The sequence below is a fragment of the Taeniopygia guttata genome, chromosome 5 (genome assembly GCF_048771995.1).
Source record: "Taeniopygia guttata chromosome 5, bTaeGut7.mat, whole genome shotgun sequence".
NCBI lineage: Eukaryota > Metazoa > Chordata > Aves > Passeriformes > Estrildidae > Taeniopygia > Taeniopygia guttata.
Window position 1 is genome coordinate 45011446 of NC_133030.1, and position 16589 is coordinate 45028034.

At 37.4% G+C, this 16589-nt stretch overlaps 1 protein-coding gene across 2 annotated transcripts in view; it reads right to left on the bottom strand.

The window, feature by feature from the left end:
* Positions 1 to 1585: 1585 nt before the first annotated feature.
* Positions 1586 to 16589, bottom strand: part of SEL1L (SEL1L adaptor subunit of SYVN1 ubiquitin ligase) — a 34648-nt gene continuing 19644 nt past the window's right edge. The window contains exons 13-21 of one of the 2 annotated variants that reach the window (XM_002200549.6): positions 15260 to 15337; positions 14096 to 14158; positions 13228 to 13315; positions 12838 to 12986; positions 12099 to 12264; positions 10549 to 10623; positions 8769 to 8941; positions 6718 to 6846; positions 1586 to 5519 (exon numbers count right to left, since the gene is read on the bottom strand). In XM_002200549.6, the coding sequence (XP_002200585.5) occupies positions 5316 to 5519; positions 6718 to 6846; positions 8769 to 8941; positions 10549 to 10623; positions 12099 to 12264; positions 12838 to 12986; positions 13228 to 13315; positions 14096 to 14158; positions 15260 to 15337 (1125 nt within the window). In that variant the 3' untranslated portion in view covers positions 1586 to 5315. The remainder of the gene's footprint in view (positions 5520 to 6717; positions 6847 to 8768; positions 8942 to 10548; positions 10624 to 12098; positions 12265 to 12837; positions 12987 to 13227; positions 13316 to 14095; positions 14159 to 15259; positions 15338 to 16589) is intronic. The other variant, XM_041716834.2, reaches the window with a different exon arrangement.

Sequence of the window (16589 nt, forward strand, 5' to 3'; positions counted from 1 at the left end):
CATATAAAAAATAAGGAAATACAGAAAATTATTGACAGAAGAACTGAAGAGCTATAATTTCAGTATTTTGCAACACAAAAACCTGATATTCTTCAAAGTTATTTTTAAAATCTGGAATTGTAACCCATATTACATGGAAAGCTCAAGAAGTTGGACACCAAAGATATAAAAATGTGAGCAACCCATCTCTGTGGAAGCTAAATGACATCTATCTCTCTTAATACCTGAAGAGCAACTACAGTGGTACTCCATCTGCACTTTTCTTTCTGAAAATGAAATTTAGGACTGTATGTTCCATTTTTCATTATCTGAATAGATGGTACACTGTCCTCCCTCATCCTTGGCTTTAGAAGAAGCTGATTGCAGTAGCCTGAAGATTTCTGACAGTAAGTAGGCTAGAGTGACTTTTTTCCTCAATTATTCTTTATAGAAAAAAGGAATCAAAGTCATGATTTGAAAATCCATTAAGATCATGATAGTTTAGAGAGGAGGAAGAACATTTTGTCGTACCGAATAACACATTCTAATCAAACAGGTCTTGCAGGTTTAGAAATTATACTTTCTAATAATATTTTAATTAGTTTCAGTCTCAAAACTAAAATATAAAGAATACAGCAATATAAAAACCAAAACCAAACAAAACATACTAGTTTTCAATGAACATTATCCTGGAGCTTTTTAAAACAAACAAGCTACAGAAATCCCCAACACTCTCCCACACCACATCATATGGTACCACCTGGTACTCGGTTCCCTCCACAGAACACAGCTCCACACTGACACACAGGCTACAAATACAGTAAAGTATCTACTTCATCCCACCTCAACTGAGTATGTCAGCAGTCACATCTCAAACAATGGACTTTTCTGGAAGGTGAGGGATGGCCTCACTTAGCTTGAGCTTTGTTAGTTGAACTCAATCTAGTTTTAATACCTGCAGTCCTGCTTTTACCTGCAACAAGTGCTATTGGCAGGAGCAGACATGGAAAGCCTCCAAATACTTCAGAAAACTGTGATTTGGGCTGATGGTCAGGATCACTTACCTATTGATACCTTTCCTAGGCATTACTGCTCCCCCACTGTCCTTACTTTCCTTCTCCCCAATGAACAAGCACATTGCAAAGCACATCAACTCAATGAATAAGGGAGGACTTGGTCTCAACAGGTGGAGCCTGAAGGGATGAATGGGTCAAAAACAGCCTGCAAAGCAAACAAATCTGTCAGCTTGGAGTAATCCCTCCCCTAGTATCTGTTCCAACTGACTGAATTATCTCTGTATCATTGAAAATGCAGTAGTAATTCTGACGTTACTCTTGAATCACACAGCAGTTCTGAGCCTACCAGCCATGGTACAAATGCTATATATGCTGTCACACACATACATGCACACAGAGGGCAAGTTTATAGCATAACTGAAGACAAAATGCATAATGATCCATTCCTCCTCTCTTTGCCCTTCCTAAGGAATGGAAGTGAAAGTATGAGAATCCTTATAGGAAGGGGTGCATTGACTAGTGGCATATACCAGTGCATATGACTATCAAATCACATCTTCTGTCATCATAACCACTGTGAACACTGAGGGTAACCACACAGGTGGTATCTTTATTTCACAAGATTAAAGATACAGTACAAAATGAATCTGTACATCTTTCTATTAACATAATTTGTTTACACAATTATATTACATTTGACCAGCCTTTATACTGATTTTAAATACAAAATAAATTTACAAAACTCCTACAAGACCCTTTAAAGAACTGTAGCTGATAAAAACAAAGGGTTCCCCCAATAGTCCCTATTTGCCATATGCATTTGCAGTAGTTCAAATCAAACTAAATCTTTTCAGTTTAATATTCTCTGAAACAAAAAAATAGAATTTCAGTTCATTGTTGCCTATCTAAAAGGAAAGCAACTTGCAAAGGTGAGTGCAATCCCCTTTTATAGGCCAAAACTAGCATATAATAGGTGGAAATTAGATAATGCATAGTCTTAAAAAGTCCTTTCACAAGCCATATCTTAATGTTCTCCCCCCAAAATTAAAACTTTTTTTTTTTTTAAATAAGAGTAGCTGACTTATGGAAGATAACTAAAAAGTGAGTAAAACTATCTTGCAAGAGTCTCACAGGGATGTTTGCATAAAAGGCCTTACCTTCTATTACACTGTCCCATCATGGAAATATAAAGCAAGAAAATTATTTCAACAGATAGCTCTGGGACAAGTTTCACCAGTGATGAACTAAAATCCTGTTTTCTCAACAGTTCAGTGTTTCTTTTAACTAGCAAGAACAGCTAATGTCTTTGATTAATAATTTGAGGTGCAGAATAATGCGTTTCTTCATATTTTCCCACAGTTCTCCTACATATAAAAATCCCACCAATAACACTTACTGCTCTGTAGTTCCATTTTCTGTGTAGGGAAAGAAGAGCATGTGTCTATGAAGGTCAAATAGGCAGGCTCTGGCCTATGTTACTACTCACAAAGAATACAACTTTTCTATTCAAACCATGCTGAACACACCCAGAAAGGTTTCTCTTACAACAAGTTTCCCTTCTTAAATACTCCTGCATATAAACTATAAGATAACCTGTGTGCAACCAAAAGAGAAAAGTACTTCACTGCAGTAAACTGAGCAACTCAGCTTCTTTAGGAAAAAGATGCTTGATTAACTGAGTGCATAAGGAACATATTGCTAGTAAGAGTTAAATATACTTTCCTCAAAAAGCAAGTTTCAGAATGGGGTAGTAAGGGATTGTCACAAAAACTGAAGTCATGGTGTAGATAACTGATTTAGAAAACTTATTCATATCTTTAATCCCTGAGTTAACTTGCCATTATTTATGGTAAGTACCTTTTTCTTCTACCACCACATTCAAATGAATGTCATCTGAAGAGTTAGTGGTAGTAATTTGCTGGAAGGGAAAAAAGCAGGAGAAAGACTTCCTTATTGCTCCTTCAAAAAACAGTTTTTAAAATGAAGTAACTTGCTGATCTTCAATTGTTTTCTTCTGCTGATTTCTTGGATGTAAAAATGCATCAGATTCACTGAAAGTCATCTGTAAGACTGTCACATAGCAGCAGTGATAAGAGATTCTCGTGCAAGCAAAACAGAGCTTTTAGAATTTAGTTCTAATAGATCAACAACCAAAACATTTTAATAATGCAGTAACAAAATTTCTGAATTGCCTAAGAGATCAATACCAATGAATGAATGAATGGTATTTAACTTAAAAACGATTTCCATACAATCTTTAATTTACTCATGCCAAGCTAAAAAGTTATTAAGTGACAGTGGCAAAATATTTCAGAGGGAGTGTTCAGAAGTCACAGATATCTTAGAAATGCAGCTGGGGAATGCTGTACATATAAGACACTACATTTAAGTTCAATACTGTTTCATCTGCTAATGATGATTGAGACTGAACAAGGCATTCCTCTACCACATGCTGCAACCCTCCACACTAAAATTAAAGATTTGTCTTCATATGACCAGCATAAGCATTGTGAAGTACTGAGAAGTTCTACCTATAATACTAGTACCTTTAATACTAGTCATCCGTGACACTTCCATTTACAAAAGAATGGATTGCTTATCCTCTACCCAAACTAGAGATCTATTGTGCAATGATCTCTTTGCACATGTACCAAATATGAAACCATACCAAAATCTCAATTCTAAATAAAGTGTATTGATATGTTGTTGTTGCCAATACACCAGAAAAACATTTGCATGAAAAGAAGCCCTTAACCCTTCAAACACAACAGCTTCTGTCAGAAAGCAGCTAAAGCCTCCTCATTTGTATTCATTCAGCTTTATGATAGTATATTCAGAGGGTTTAATGCTAGTACAGAAACCAGTATTTCACTACCATTGGAAAATAAGGACAGACAATTATGCATTTCGTGCTCCTAAACTATTCTGCCAATTCCCATCCCCAGCCCCAGAAATTATAGTTCAATGAAAATCATCACTAAGTGAAGATTCCTCTTGCAGTCTTAAATCATCAGTCCACAGTCTTTACACTCATTAAAAGGCCTTTACACTGACCTGATGGCATCAAGGAGCCACTAGCCTTCTTTCTTTTAGGATTTTCTTTTACAAGGGGTCCTTGAGATGGCACAGCCAGAGACATTACTGTGACTTTCCTTTATGCCAGGTACAAGAGAGGCTGGAGACAGCCAGAGCACCCCTGTAGCTTTGGAGTAGCATCACTGGCATAAGCCCATGTCCTTTTGTAGACAGCATGCATTTTTGTGGCTCTTTTTTGTAGATGCATTAAGCAGATGCATGCATTAGATACACACATTTCTTTCTTGCAGTGCAAATCACTAACAGGATTGTTGAAAATTAACCACAGAACTTCCAACTCCAAAAGCAAGTCTAACTCACTGAGACTTCTGGCTCTCTCCTTTCTTCAGTGTGTGCAGTAATACTGGTGCTTCCTACTATCTAGACTCAGCCTCTTGGTAAAGACAAATTTATATTTAGCAACTCTACCAATAGGTTTTCATGTCATGAAGGACTGCAAAGTACACAGTCTCCTGAAAAGTTTTAGAAGTATGTGAGATCTGGGCGCTGTGTGGACAGTTTTCAACTGACAAGCTTTACAGACCCCATTTGTCCCACTCCACCTCACGGGCAATATACTGACTGCTGAGAACTGTCTAAGGGGAATGCAGGAAAAAACCCAAAACAAAGCACAAATGGAGAGTAGCATGTTTGTTGGCTTAGTTTTACAGGGTTTATCAATAATCTATGTTAAACCATCCAAGACAGCCTATATCAAATTATAAGAAATACTAAAAAAAAAAAAATGAAATAAGGACTATATAAATACTTGGGATGCAGGTCAGAATTTATATTCCTAACAGCCCTAATCTTTTCAGAATTTTTATATAGGTCAGCTTCTTGGACTTAAATTTGCCATAAATTTATTATTATTACTTTTATAAAGGGTAACTGCTATCAAGCAGGCAAAAACCTTCCACTGCTAGCCTTCTGTCTCTCTGGGAGATGAAAAGGACTCTGAACAAAGAGGAACTAGATACAGCAGGCAACATTTTTGTAGTAGCACTCTTGTGTTTCCATGAAAAAAGCCATAGTGTTATTCCATTGGCACTGAAATAACATTCAAATCAGTTTCAAAACAATTTTCTTATCCCTGAAAAAAGGCATCATTCTAAGCAGCTTTCAAACATTTTTTTTACTTCTTTGTGCCTCTTTTGGGGGAGGGACTGTTGATCCAAAGTCCTAATTCACAATGAAAATTGTTCCTTTTGGAAAAATCCAGTTCTTTCATTGAGGCTCTTGTTGCTATTGTGGTGGTTGATGCTCTGGGGGCGGTTCTTGTTGAGGCACAGCTGGCCGCAGTCCTGCTGGTCTGGGAATTGCTTGGTGCTGCCTTTGTCTGTAAGCTATAATTGTTCCCAGGAGCAAGGCAATGATAGTCATAAGGTAGAGGTCCCACTCAGGCCCCAGCAGCTGGTCCATATCAATGTGTGAGAATACCTCTCTCATCTAAGAAAGAAAAAGTCCACATCATGTCAAAGAACACAAATGGGAAATTACTTTGATTTTAAATTTGACTTCTAACACTTTTCATATACAAGTATCAGTTTTTAAGCTTAGTGGCTCTTTTCCTCTCTGAAGAAAAAGTATCACATCAGTGACATTCCTAGTTTCCAGGGACTAAAATACCATTAAAACCAAGAGGTGTGCTATACAGAATGAGATACACTATTTTCTATTTTAGAGATGAAAGTTCCACTATGCAGTTTTGTGGCTTTCCCACGAATGACAGAGCATTAAGCTTCAGGACACTTGTGTGGTACAATGCTGAGATTTTTGCAGGTAATGGACCAGGAATTTTGATTGAAGTGCCTTTTTGCAAGACCCCTTTTGCATAAGGATTAGCCAACATGCACTCCTCTGCTTCACTAGTGTATCTGATGATATGACACAGTCACTGCCAATTTAAATCTGCAGCAGCAGACTTAAAACTAGGAAAAACTGTGTTCTGCATACCAGCTTCTGTGGGTACTTGCCCATTTGACTTTTGACTGTCCTCAGCCTCAAGACTACTATGATTTGTCAAACTTTGCTGAATTGCCTGAAACTGCATTTGCTCTAAGTGGTAATAACTTCCATACCATTTTAGTTTATTAACTAATCTAAAAAGGCATAACATGTCAGAACACTGAGAAATATTGGAAAGACTCCACTTAAGACTCCAGAAAGCTTTTTTTTTTCAGGGCCATCACCCAGTAGAAACACTATAAAATACATAAACTATCTAATACAGACATTTTTTCCCCAACAGAGCTCAAACAATAATGGGGTTGTTACAGCTGAATATAAAATAGCATGAGAATTAGGGATATAGTTTTTTTCCCCTGAGCAATTATGTCAGTTTAATCTGCTTCATTTTGATAGCAGATGGTCATAGATAAGAACAATCAGTTTTGAGAAATTCTCTTCAAGGGAAGAACAGCACAGAAGAGCACTGCCTGTGCACATTTCAGATTCACAGAGTTGCAAAATAGGAAATAGGCATAAAAGCTTCAGTGACTTTCTTAGTATGCAACAGTAGAAAACAAATCTATCCTAAGTTTGCAGAAGGTTCAAGCAATACTTCTACTTAAGTAAAATTACAAATTGAGCTTATTTAAAAAACAGGAACACATTTGCCGTTTTCTTTTAATTCTGAATTACTTACATTAATTTCTCGTATGTACTGCAAGGAATAAATCACTCCAAGCTTGCAAAGTGCTAGGAAGACTGGAACTTGAGCATCTGGGCTTGCTTCAGCTGCCATGTCATAGAATCGTTTGGCAAGATGAATATCCTGAAGGTAAGAAAATTCAAAGCACAGTTTTGAAGAACTTGAAAAACTAATCATAGGTTTTTCTTCTGAGATATGTTCACCTCTGAATATACAAGTAAATGGAAGCTTCAATTTGAGGATGACGCTATTTTAACTGAAGCCAGAATTGAAGTTCACATTTCCAACACCACAAGAAACATAAGACTAAGAAAACCCAAGTTTTTGAGGAATATGCAGCAGCATTTCCTCTCAGTTACACTACAGTAAGTCTGCTGCACAGCGCAGCTTCTAACCATTTCTGCACATATACACAAATTATATTTCATTACTTGTCCAAAATGCACATAAACTGGCATTAGTGAGAGCAGACTGGCAAAAGTTCAAGCACAGAGAGCAATTTAAGGAATTCTGCTTCATGCAAAACTCAGCCTTTTTTAGAATATCCTGGCCCAGCCCCTAGCCTCATCTAAATTAGTCTTAAATATCCATCTTCTCATCTTACAGAACGCGGAAAGCAAGGACATTACATATTCAGAATTACTAAGACTGGTTTTATACAAGCAGTTTCCTTTAGACATTCTCAGTGCTCCTTTATTTATATTAACTATCTCTATTTCCCTTGCAATTTAACATTTCATTCCATGGTGGAACTGAAGGAGAGAAAGTATTATTCCTCTGCATGAAGCGAGGCTACATATGGTCATCATAAGCCTCTATGCACTGATTTTGGCTCTCTGTGTAGCCATCTCTGCTTCAGGCTGGAAAACACTGTGCAAATGATGGCATTAGGAATAATTTTTCCCATCATGCTGAACACAATGCAATAACCTTTTCAAACTTTTTATTATTTGATCTAAATTGTGTAGCATTCAAGACAGCAGCAAAATAAAAAGGTCCATGCCTGAAAGAATTTTTTTAAGAAAACCTTCAACTTTAGAACTATTGCTTTTAGCTGCAGACTTATTTTCAGAAGTTAACTGCCTTTGAGGGCTCAGTCACAAAGGGAAAACCATCCTAAAGTAACATTTGAAAATAAACTCCAGAAAAAATGCAGTTTGTGTACTTTATTGTCACTTTTACATCTAGGTCACTAAGTATTTTTCAAATGTTGATTGCCTGATGCTGCCAAAGTAACAATATTGACTTATGATTTGCTCTGTGTTGTTCTCATATTTTGTCAAGAAGCAAAAATTGGTCTTTTGTAACAGATCAGATCAACAGAATAATTAGAAGATGCATATGTAGACAAAAAAAAAGTTGAAGCTCACTGAAAATAGGGAAAATTAAGCCATTTCTTACAGTTTCATGTCAAGTTATTATTACATTCATGCATTATGCTAAGGTAGGCTGCTCAAAATTAGCATGCAATTGCCAATTACATTATTTTGACACATATAAAAATACGTTGCTCTGGATTCCATAAGAATTAACTCATGGACAGCAACACACCATAGGCTTCCTAGGAGAACCAGATATACTGTCTTCTTTAGGTCATGTCTGCCTCAATTGAAAAACCACAGCTGATTTGGTCGTGGTTATACTTTGTTACCTTGTTTTCAAAATGTCTTGATACAGGAAACAATTTAACCAGTGTTTCAGAGGACACGAATAATCCTTTAGTAAAACACTATGAGCCTGGAGTTGATTTGCATTCATTTCATGACACTTCAAAGTCTTGAAAGCATTTCTGAAGCATATGGCACTCTTTTGCCAATATTCACGGTTTTAGGCAAATGTTTCTTCCCTGTCTGTGCATCATTAATTCACATAGTTAAGTGCAAAGTCAATATACTTGTCCCTTGCCTACTGGTGAATGTATTGAGAGACATGCTAATTCCAAATTAAGTGGTTAGTTATACACTACCCAAAGCCCAGTAGCAGTTGTGGACTTGAGTATCAGCAAATGTACTCTAACAAAGACTCTCAGTGTACAGCTCGCTCACCTGCTTGATGCCCAATCCCTTCTCATGCATGTAGCCCAGATTAAACATTGCTTGAGCACTGTGCTGCTGTTCTGATGCCAGTCGATAGTGAATAAATGCAGTTTCGTAATCAACATCAGTACCAAACCCATAAAAATGGTAATCTCCAAGCTTAATTCTTGCAACAGTATATCCTATAAATCAAAAAACAACAAAAAAGGATAAAATAGCTGGGCAAAGAAACCCTTTTGGCTTCCTATGAAGATGCAGCAGGAGCATTAATATTACTTTTCACAGTTTGTACAAACTGTTTATCTTTCACCACCCTCTCACATAAACAGCTTTTATTTTTTAAATTTGGCTAAGCTAACCAAAACACAACCGATTTCTATTTGCAGGTAAGACCTTTTCCTAGTAACCCTACCAACATTTTTATTGCTATGAAGTGGTAGCAGCTGAAAACGCATAACATGCTCATGATTGGTCCCTTATTACAGAAAAAAACTTTTCATTTTCTATATGTCCTTTAAAGGATTCAACTTCTTTTTTAAAAGCAGTAAACTGGAAAAGTACACTGGAAACTTTAAAAATAGTGTCTCATTATTCATGTCATCATTTCAACTTCTTAACTTTCAACTAAAAGCCTTTAAAGTCTGAATTTGCATGGTACTCTTGCTCTAAATTCAAAAACTAGTAGACAGATATTAGGGTAGATGCATCCCTTTGCAAGTTAGACACCTCAAGATATTTCATCATTAAGTTAACTTTTGGTTATTTTAGGGTAGGTAAACAAGCAGAATTTAAATTTGTGTTGTTTGGACATCAAGGATGCATTCTTCATATCTTAGTTTGAATAGGAAATTGCATTTCTTAATAAATGATAAAAAGTAACAAATTACTCTTAAGGATTTTGGATTTATTTTTCCAAGCAGATATATTTTTAGAAAAGTCAGTGCCAACATCGCTAATGTCGTTTAACACTGCTCTACAATTCCATATGGAACAGCAAGAGAAATACAAAGTATATTTGGCATTTAGTCCTTTTAGTCTTCAGAATGACAGAAAGGCTCAGACATGCAAGGATATTGTAATGACACTATAGCTAACAACAGACCTAAGAGTATCAACTACCCATTCTGGGACACAACTTCTGTTAACAGGAGGAGGAAAACTTTCCTCTTTACATGTTTCATAGCAAAACAGATGGAACTGGGCATTAATAGCTCTACTAAATGATAAGGAAACCTTCCCATCTGATCATTAGGGAGCCACTCTGGCCATCACACTCCCACCACTACAGACTGGTACTGCAGGAACTGAGGCTCCTTCCTCCTTTGCAGTGGGTGGCTGCAAGGGCTGATTGGTGCTTGACTCCCTACTTGTGCCATTCTCACGCAGTCAAAACAAGCTTTCTTTACTGGTTCGACTCTGGGTTTCCAAGAGCAGAGTCTCAGATGCCTGAATCTCCTAAACAATTTAATAATGGCATAGTAACACATAAAAGAGCTTGAGCTTGTATTTCCAAGGAGGAATCCCAAATAAAAGAATCCCTGGGCTTTTATACCCTCACAGTCTGTTCATACTTAAGTCTGGGGTTCTTGGCTCCTGCTGTGTCTTGTCACCTGGCTTGACCACAGGTCCCTGAGCCCCTTGTTATGGAAAAGGTCGGCAGTTCATGGCCCCTTGCCTCTGGCTCCTCCCAGCCAGAGCTCAACCTGCAGCTCACACTGCAGTTGCAAACCTACACTGAATGTATCCCTCAACATAAGAAACAGAGTGGAATTGTGAGGTACACACATACCTTGAGAAGCTGCCCTATTCCAGTGAAGCAAAGCTCGAGGATAGGTTTCATTTTCTCCTACTATGCTAGCTTCTTCTAAAGAAGAAAATAATCCAGTTAAATAGAGCCATGGTATATGTACACACAACCACAAAAAAAACCCCTGCTTATCTTCAGTCTGCTGAAATATACTAAAAACTTGAAGCAATCTGTGTTACAGAACAAACAAGATTCAACCCATCTGAAACTCATAAAACCCCCTTTCATTTATATGGCCTTTCCATTTATCTGACCACATAAGAGGGCTAGGAACAAACTATATAATTTCACCCTGAGCTATGGCTTACCAAGCGTCTCTCCCATTCCAGCTGTAGGAGATTCTGATGCATACTTGAGGAATGACAGAAAATGCAAGTCCTAAGAGCACATAATTTGGACTTTGACAAATACAAGGCTGAAGTATAAGCTGTTATAGTTTTGGCCATCTGAAACCCAGGACTAGTCAGGTAAAACAAAGGCTTAAACTCCTTAACCAGCCAGACTGCAGTCTCTTACATGGCAGTGCTTTGGCTACTTCAGAAGTTGTCCATGACATAGTTTGAAGGTTCATGAACTACTGGATAATTCAAAGGATTTATAACTTGAACTTCTAGTGTAATTATGGTTTCAGTTGTACTATCCCACAGCTGACACAAAGATTTTGTATAAAACCTGTCAAGTAATTTTAAAACAATCTCCAGTCAAGATGCAGATATATCTGAGTAAAGACAATCAGAGTTTTAACTCAGAGAAAAACGTTTCTTTGCAAGCATGCACTTCCTGCCAAGACTGTCATTACTGTATCTTATCTAAAGATTATTAACTCAGACACCTTTAAAAAACATTAACTAGAAATGAAGATGTTAGATTAGCCCATCAGCCACCAATAGGTGTTTTCAATACTAAGACAAAGCTGGCAATGAGACCTAGATTTGGTATAGAGAAAGTTTAAAATACTGTGTTTTTCAGTTTCTAGAAAGATTTGCCATTGCACTTCCATTGTCTCCCAATGACTTCAAACTCAAATAAATCCAAGTTCAAGCCATCCAGTTCCAGTAAGACACACAGGACAATTTTTTTTTTTCAAATCTAAGAGAATCAACTGCCCAGCTCCTTAACACCTGCTTCAAGAGTAGCATCAGTAAAGTCACACAAAGAAGAAGGTGCTGAGAAAATGCATTACAAGAGAAAGAACAAAGGACACTATGACTTCTATGCATAGTACAGGTCGAAACTAAATCTAATAAATCTAATGCAATCCCTACTTTTACAATTGTGCTTGGGAAATCCAGGGGAAGAGAATTTTTAGGACTGTGCAATTTTCTAAAGACTCTCTGCTTATGCCATTTTAAAATCCCTAAGTCAGAAATTAAATGTATTTTAACTTTCAGCCTATGAAATCATCTTCAGAAGTGAAAATGAAAACTGATTATTTTCCAGTGTGAAGAGCAGGAAAGAGGACAAGAGCTTCATTAAAGTTCTAACATTCCACCTCCAGAAAAACCCTTTTCAGTACACAGTCAGATTCTTACTCTGATCAAGTATGAAAGCAGCATTGCTTTGTGCAACTTCATAGCCTTGCTCTGCCAGAAGAAGATACTGAACCACAGCAGAATTTGAATCACCATCTTTATAGCTGTTGTAGGCAGTCATCAGTCTTTCAGACCAACGCCCCCGTTCACAGACATTCTTAAACAACTGCAGAGGAAAAATGAAGGGGGAGGATACTGGTTGTCAGGAACCTCAAAAATTTAGGTTTTGCAAGAAATAACACTTTAACATTCTGATGTCTGTTCAAAATATTTGTGTTTCACATGAAAACATGACAAGCAAGCTCCACTGCTCAAGGAAGGCTTACTTTAAGATACAAGTTGCTAAGCAGATAGATGCTTAGCAACTTGTAAGATTCTTAGTAAGTAAAGACAGTAACTTGTCATATTCAGATGCTTACTCAGGATTATTTAGTATCCTAGTTTTGTTACACTTAAAACCAAGAATAAAAGAATTTGGCACTTAGAAGTTGCTGTTGCTTGTTTTGCATTACATTATTTTAATTTTCTTCAAAGTTAACAAAGGAAATAGAAACCTGACATAACAAAAAAGCCAAAGATTTTTCTCGTGAAATACAAACAAGTTTGCTAATATATCACCTTCCCTTTTGATAGCCTTGACTTGGCAGTCAATGCTGGAAACGTCATATACAGGCTGATGTGGTTATAGCCAATCTCTTGCAAGTCACTATTATTGATCTTGACAAACAGGTGACCTTACCTCAACAGCAGTATGACAGGACCGCATCACTCCAGTGCCAGTAGCATGCATCTGAGCCAGATTATAAAAAGCGAGAATGTGGCCACCCTGGGAGGCCAAGTTAAAATATTTCAAAGCTTGTTTATAGTCTTTCTTGACTCCAATGCCATCTAAAAAAAGATTAAATAATTGTTATTAATTCCTCCTGAAAAGCAGCATTGTATGAAAGAGTACTTTTAAAATTACTCTAGAAAAGCTTTGTGAAAAAGTCAGGAAAAAACAGAATGAAATACAAGTTCAATGTAGTAAGCCTAGTCTATATGCAGTGTATGCACACTTCTATTGCCACCTAGTGAACAGTAACTGAAAGGGCAGGTGCTTAGACCTGCAAATGGTTTTGATGCCACTTACTGTAATACATGGAACCTAGTTGAAGCTGTCCATCAACCCATCCCTGTTCTGCAGCCTTCTGGAAATACTTCAGTGCTAGCTCATAGTTCTGCAGGAAGATTTGGTCCAGTCATTAGAGCCTTGCAATACACCAAAGTTTAAGAGAGAAAATATGTATGTGCATATGTGAAAGGACAGATCTGTTTTACAGAAAAATTACAGCAAGATTTTCCAGTGAAAATATTCCCCTGTTCAAAATCTGGAAGCAAAAAATGAAATAGACTACAATGATAGCCTGTTGTAACTCTGCAGCTATCTCAAAGCTGGCATCCACATATAGCATTGCTATGAACAGTTATGCTTAACAGAATGGAAGCTCTGTTCTGTTTCTGGAACACCTACTTATTTCCTCAACTTTGGGCTAATTCACATTTTGAGTACCTGTTTGCAGAGCTTAATATAAAACATTTTATAAGAAACCTTCCTGTGGGAAAAGCAATAAAGCAAATGAACTAATTAAAAGTTTCAGTGTTTCTTTACTCCCACAAGAGTCACAAAATGGGGACAGTTAGGATTTGTTTTATTTCACAAGAAAATTATAGACAAGCTCAAATCTCCTGTTAAAATGCACACTTCTATGCATTTCTAATAGCTTAAGCAATATTTTCAAACTTCTGAGAGCAAAATCAAGATGTTTCTTTCATAGCTGCTAATTCCATAGTGCATTTTTTTTTTTACATTACAGATTTCTCCAAGGAATTTTCAGTCTAACAGAAATCTTCACAATTAAGCTTTCCATAGTACTTCCCTCCAGTAAAAAAAAAAATCTGTTGGCAACAAAAAGTCACACAATCACCTATGATTAGAAAGACGACTGTCAAAAGCTTACCACTGGAACACCTCTTCCGTAGAGATAAGCCATTCCTAATCCACTCTGTCCAACTGGATTACCCTGAAAACACAGAAAAACATTTCTGCAAAGAAAGGCAAAACCTACACCTATATCTTTCAAATCTGGTATGTCTTTAATATCATGAAAACATATAGTACTCATGAGAGATTCATTTTTTGCTCCCAGTAATAGTTATTTAGGGAGGAAACAGCATTTGCAGTAACTTTCATTCAGTAACTACACAGCTGATGAACAGGGAAAAAGCTTTCAACATTAGTTATGAAAGCCTACTGTACACTTTTACAGTGTCATACAAAATGTAGAACCCATAACCCTAGAAAGATAGGGCATTAACAACTTATCTTTAGTTTTTCCCACTTCAAAGTGTTTTGGCTTGCAAAACAACTTCAGTAACTCTAAGAACGTGTGTTAGTTACATTACTAACCACTGACCCTGGAGAAGCAGGCACTATGGCACTGCTTCAGTGCCAGGACAGGCAATAGGACACATCAGAAAGTTTCAGTCAATGCAGGGTGAGCACATTGAGAGATCCTCACTTTAGCACAGAGATGTGGAACAGCATTCTGACTGTGGAAAGTAAGAGCCACGAAGGCAGTTATCTTACAACAGCTCCTTCAGAACTTAATCTACTGTGATTCACATGCTGAACGTCCTTCCTGGAGGACTACTTATGCTTCAGTTGTACAAACACTATCATAAGGCATAGATCAAAGACACATATAAGGGATTAACATGATCAAAAAACATAATCCCAAAAAGCAAACATTCCAATGAGATGAGAGGTATAAAACTATTATATATTCCCGTAACAGAGGCACTGTAAATTCCTGTGAGAAGACAACTTCAAATTAACAAAGACTAGCACTTCACAGAATCGCAGACTATTTAGGTGGACGGCATTTCATATTGATGAAATAGAGTTAGATTCTATTAATGAGAGTTAGACTCCTTATGCTGAACACAGCTTCACAAAGCAACATGGCCAGAGCAGTTTTTGACATCTTAGGCAAGCAAGATTATGGGCTAATTAAGATGGGAATAAGTGTCTGCATACGGAAGAGCATATGAAGCATTTGCAGCATTTCAGAGTTTATCAGCTTAGTGCACATGGTGTAGTTCCACCTTACAGATAATCATACCATATCAGCAGCTTTCTTGAAATACTGAAGGGCTGTTTCATTGCTCTGAGGTACAACATCACTTCCTTCTGAATACATCTGAAAGAAAAAGCCATTACTGAAGAACAGCCAAAGTAGTCAGTTTAGCATGAAGACCATGAAGCATCTTCACTTTACATATTGAGAGGGAGTTACTGTACTTAGATTATACTGACTATTGCATTACTGAATAATCATTAAAACTTATCCAGAAGCAGAAAATACACCTCTCTGCTGTAAAATTCAGAGGGTTTAACTTTCTCATGGAAAATGAACTGCCCATTAAATTAACTTTTTTTAATGACAATAACCCTTCATTTATACCAATGTACAGTGAAAAACACGCAATTGAGCAAAAATCTTGAGACCATTGGCGATCAAACTGTATTTGCAGTCAAAATACTTTGCAAAAACATAGCAAAAATTGGTTACTAAACACAGTTCACTTCAACAACAATTAGCAACAAAACACTCAACCAATAGAGAAAGCAGGAACTGCAATTTCTTCTGTCAGGTGCCTTGAACAGCATATTATGCTATTCTTTTAGGCTTTAAGGACATTAGCTTTGAATCCTCTACTACAATGACAGCCTGAAAAAGATGATCTAGAGCTGGTGCTTTTTGTAGCCTAACCTTAGAAGGTACTCAAATGGACTAATAATGATTTAGCTCCTCACAGGCTGAAGGTAGTCTACAACCTAGATCTCAGACAGGTGACCTAAATACCTTTCTAAGAAGTAACTCATTATCATCACTGCCAGCAGCCTGCCAATCATGTTTTAAATTAAAAATCATAGAACAGATTGGGTTAAAGATCATCTAGATCCAACTGCCATGACATGGGTAGGGACTAGACTAGGTTGCTGAGGGCCCAAACCAGCCTGGCCTTGAACACTTCCAGGGATGGGATACCCACAACTTCTCTGGGCAACCTGTTCCACTGGCTCACCACCCTCTGAATAGAGAACTTTGGCCTAACATTTAACCTAAATCTCTCCTCATTTAGTTTAAAACCATTCCCCTTTGTCCTATCACCACCCGTTGTGCAAAGTGTTGCTCTCCCTCTTTTTTGTAAGACGCTTTTAGGTATTGGAAGGCTGCAATGAGGTCTCCCCAAAACCTTCTCTTCTCCAGGCTGAAAACCCCCAGCTGTCTCAGCCTGTCTACACTGGGAAAGTGCTCCATCCCTCTGGAGGAAGGGCCATCTTTATGGCCCTCCTCTGATTAACTCCAACAGGTCCATGTCTTTCCTGTGCTGTGGAGTGCACACCTGGACAATGCACTTCAGGTATGGTCTCATGAGGGCAGAGTA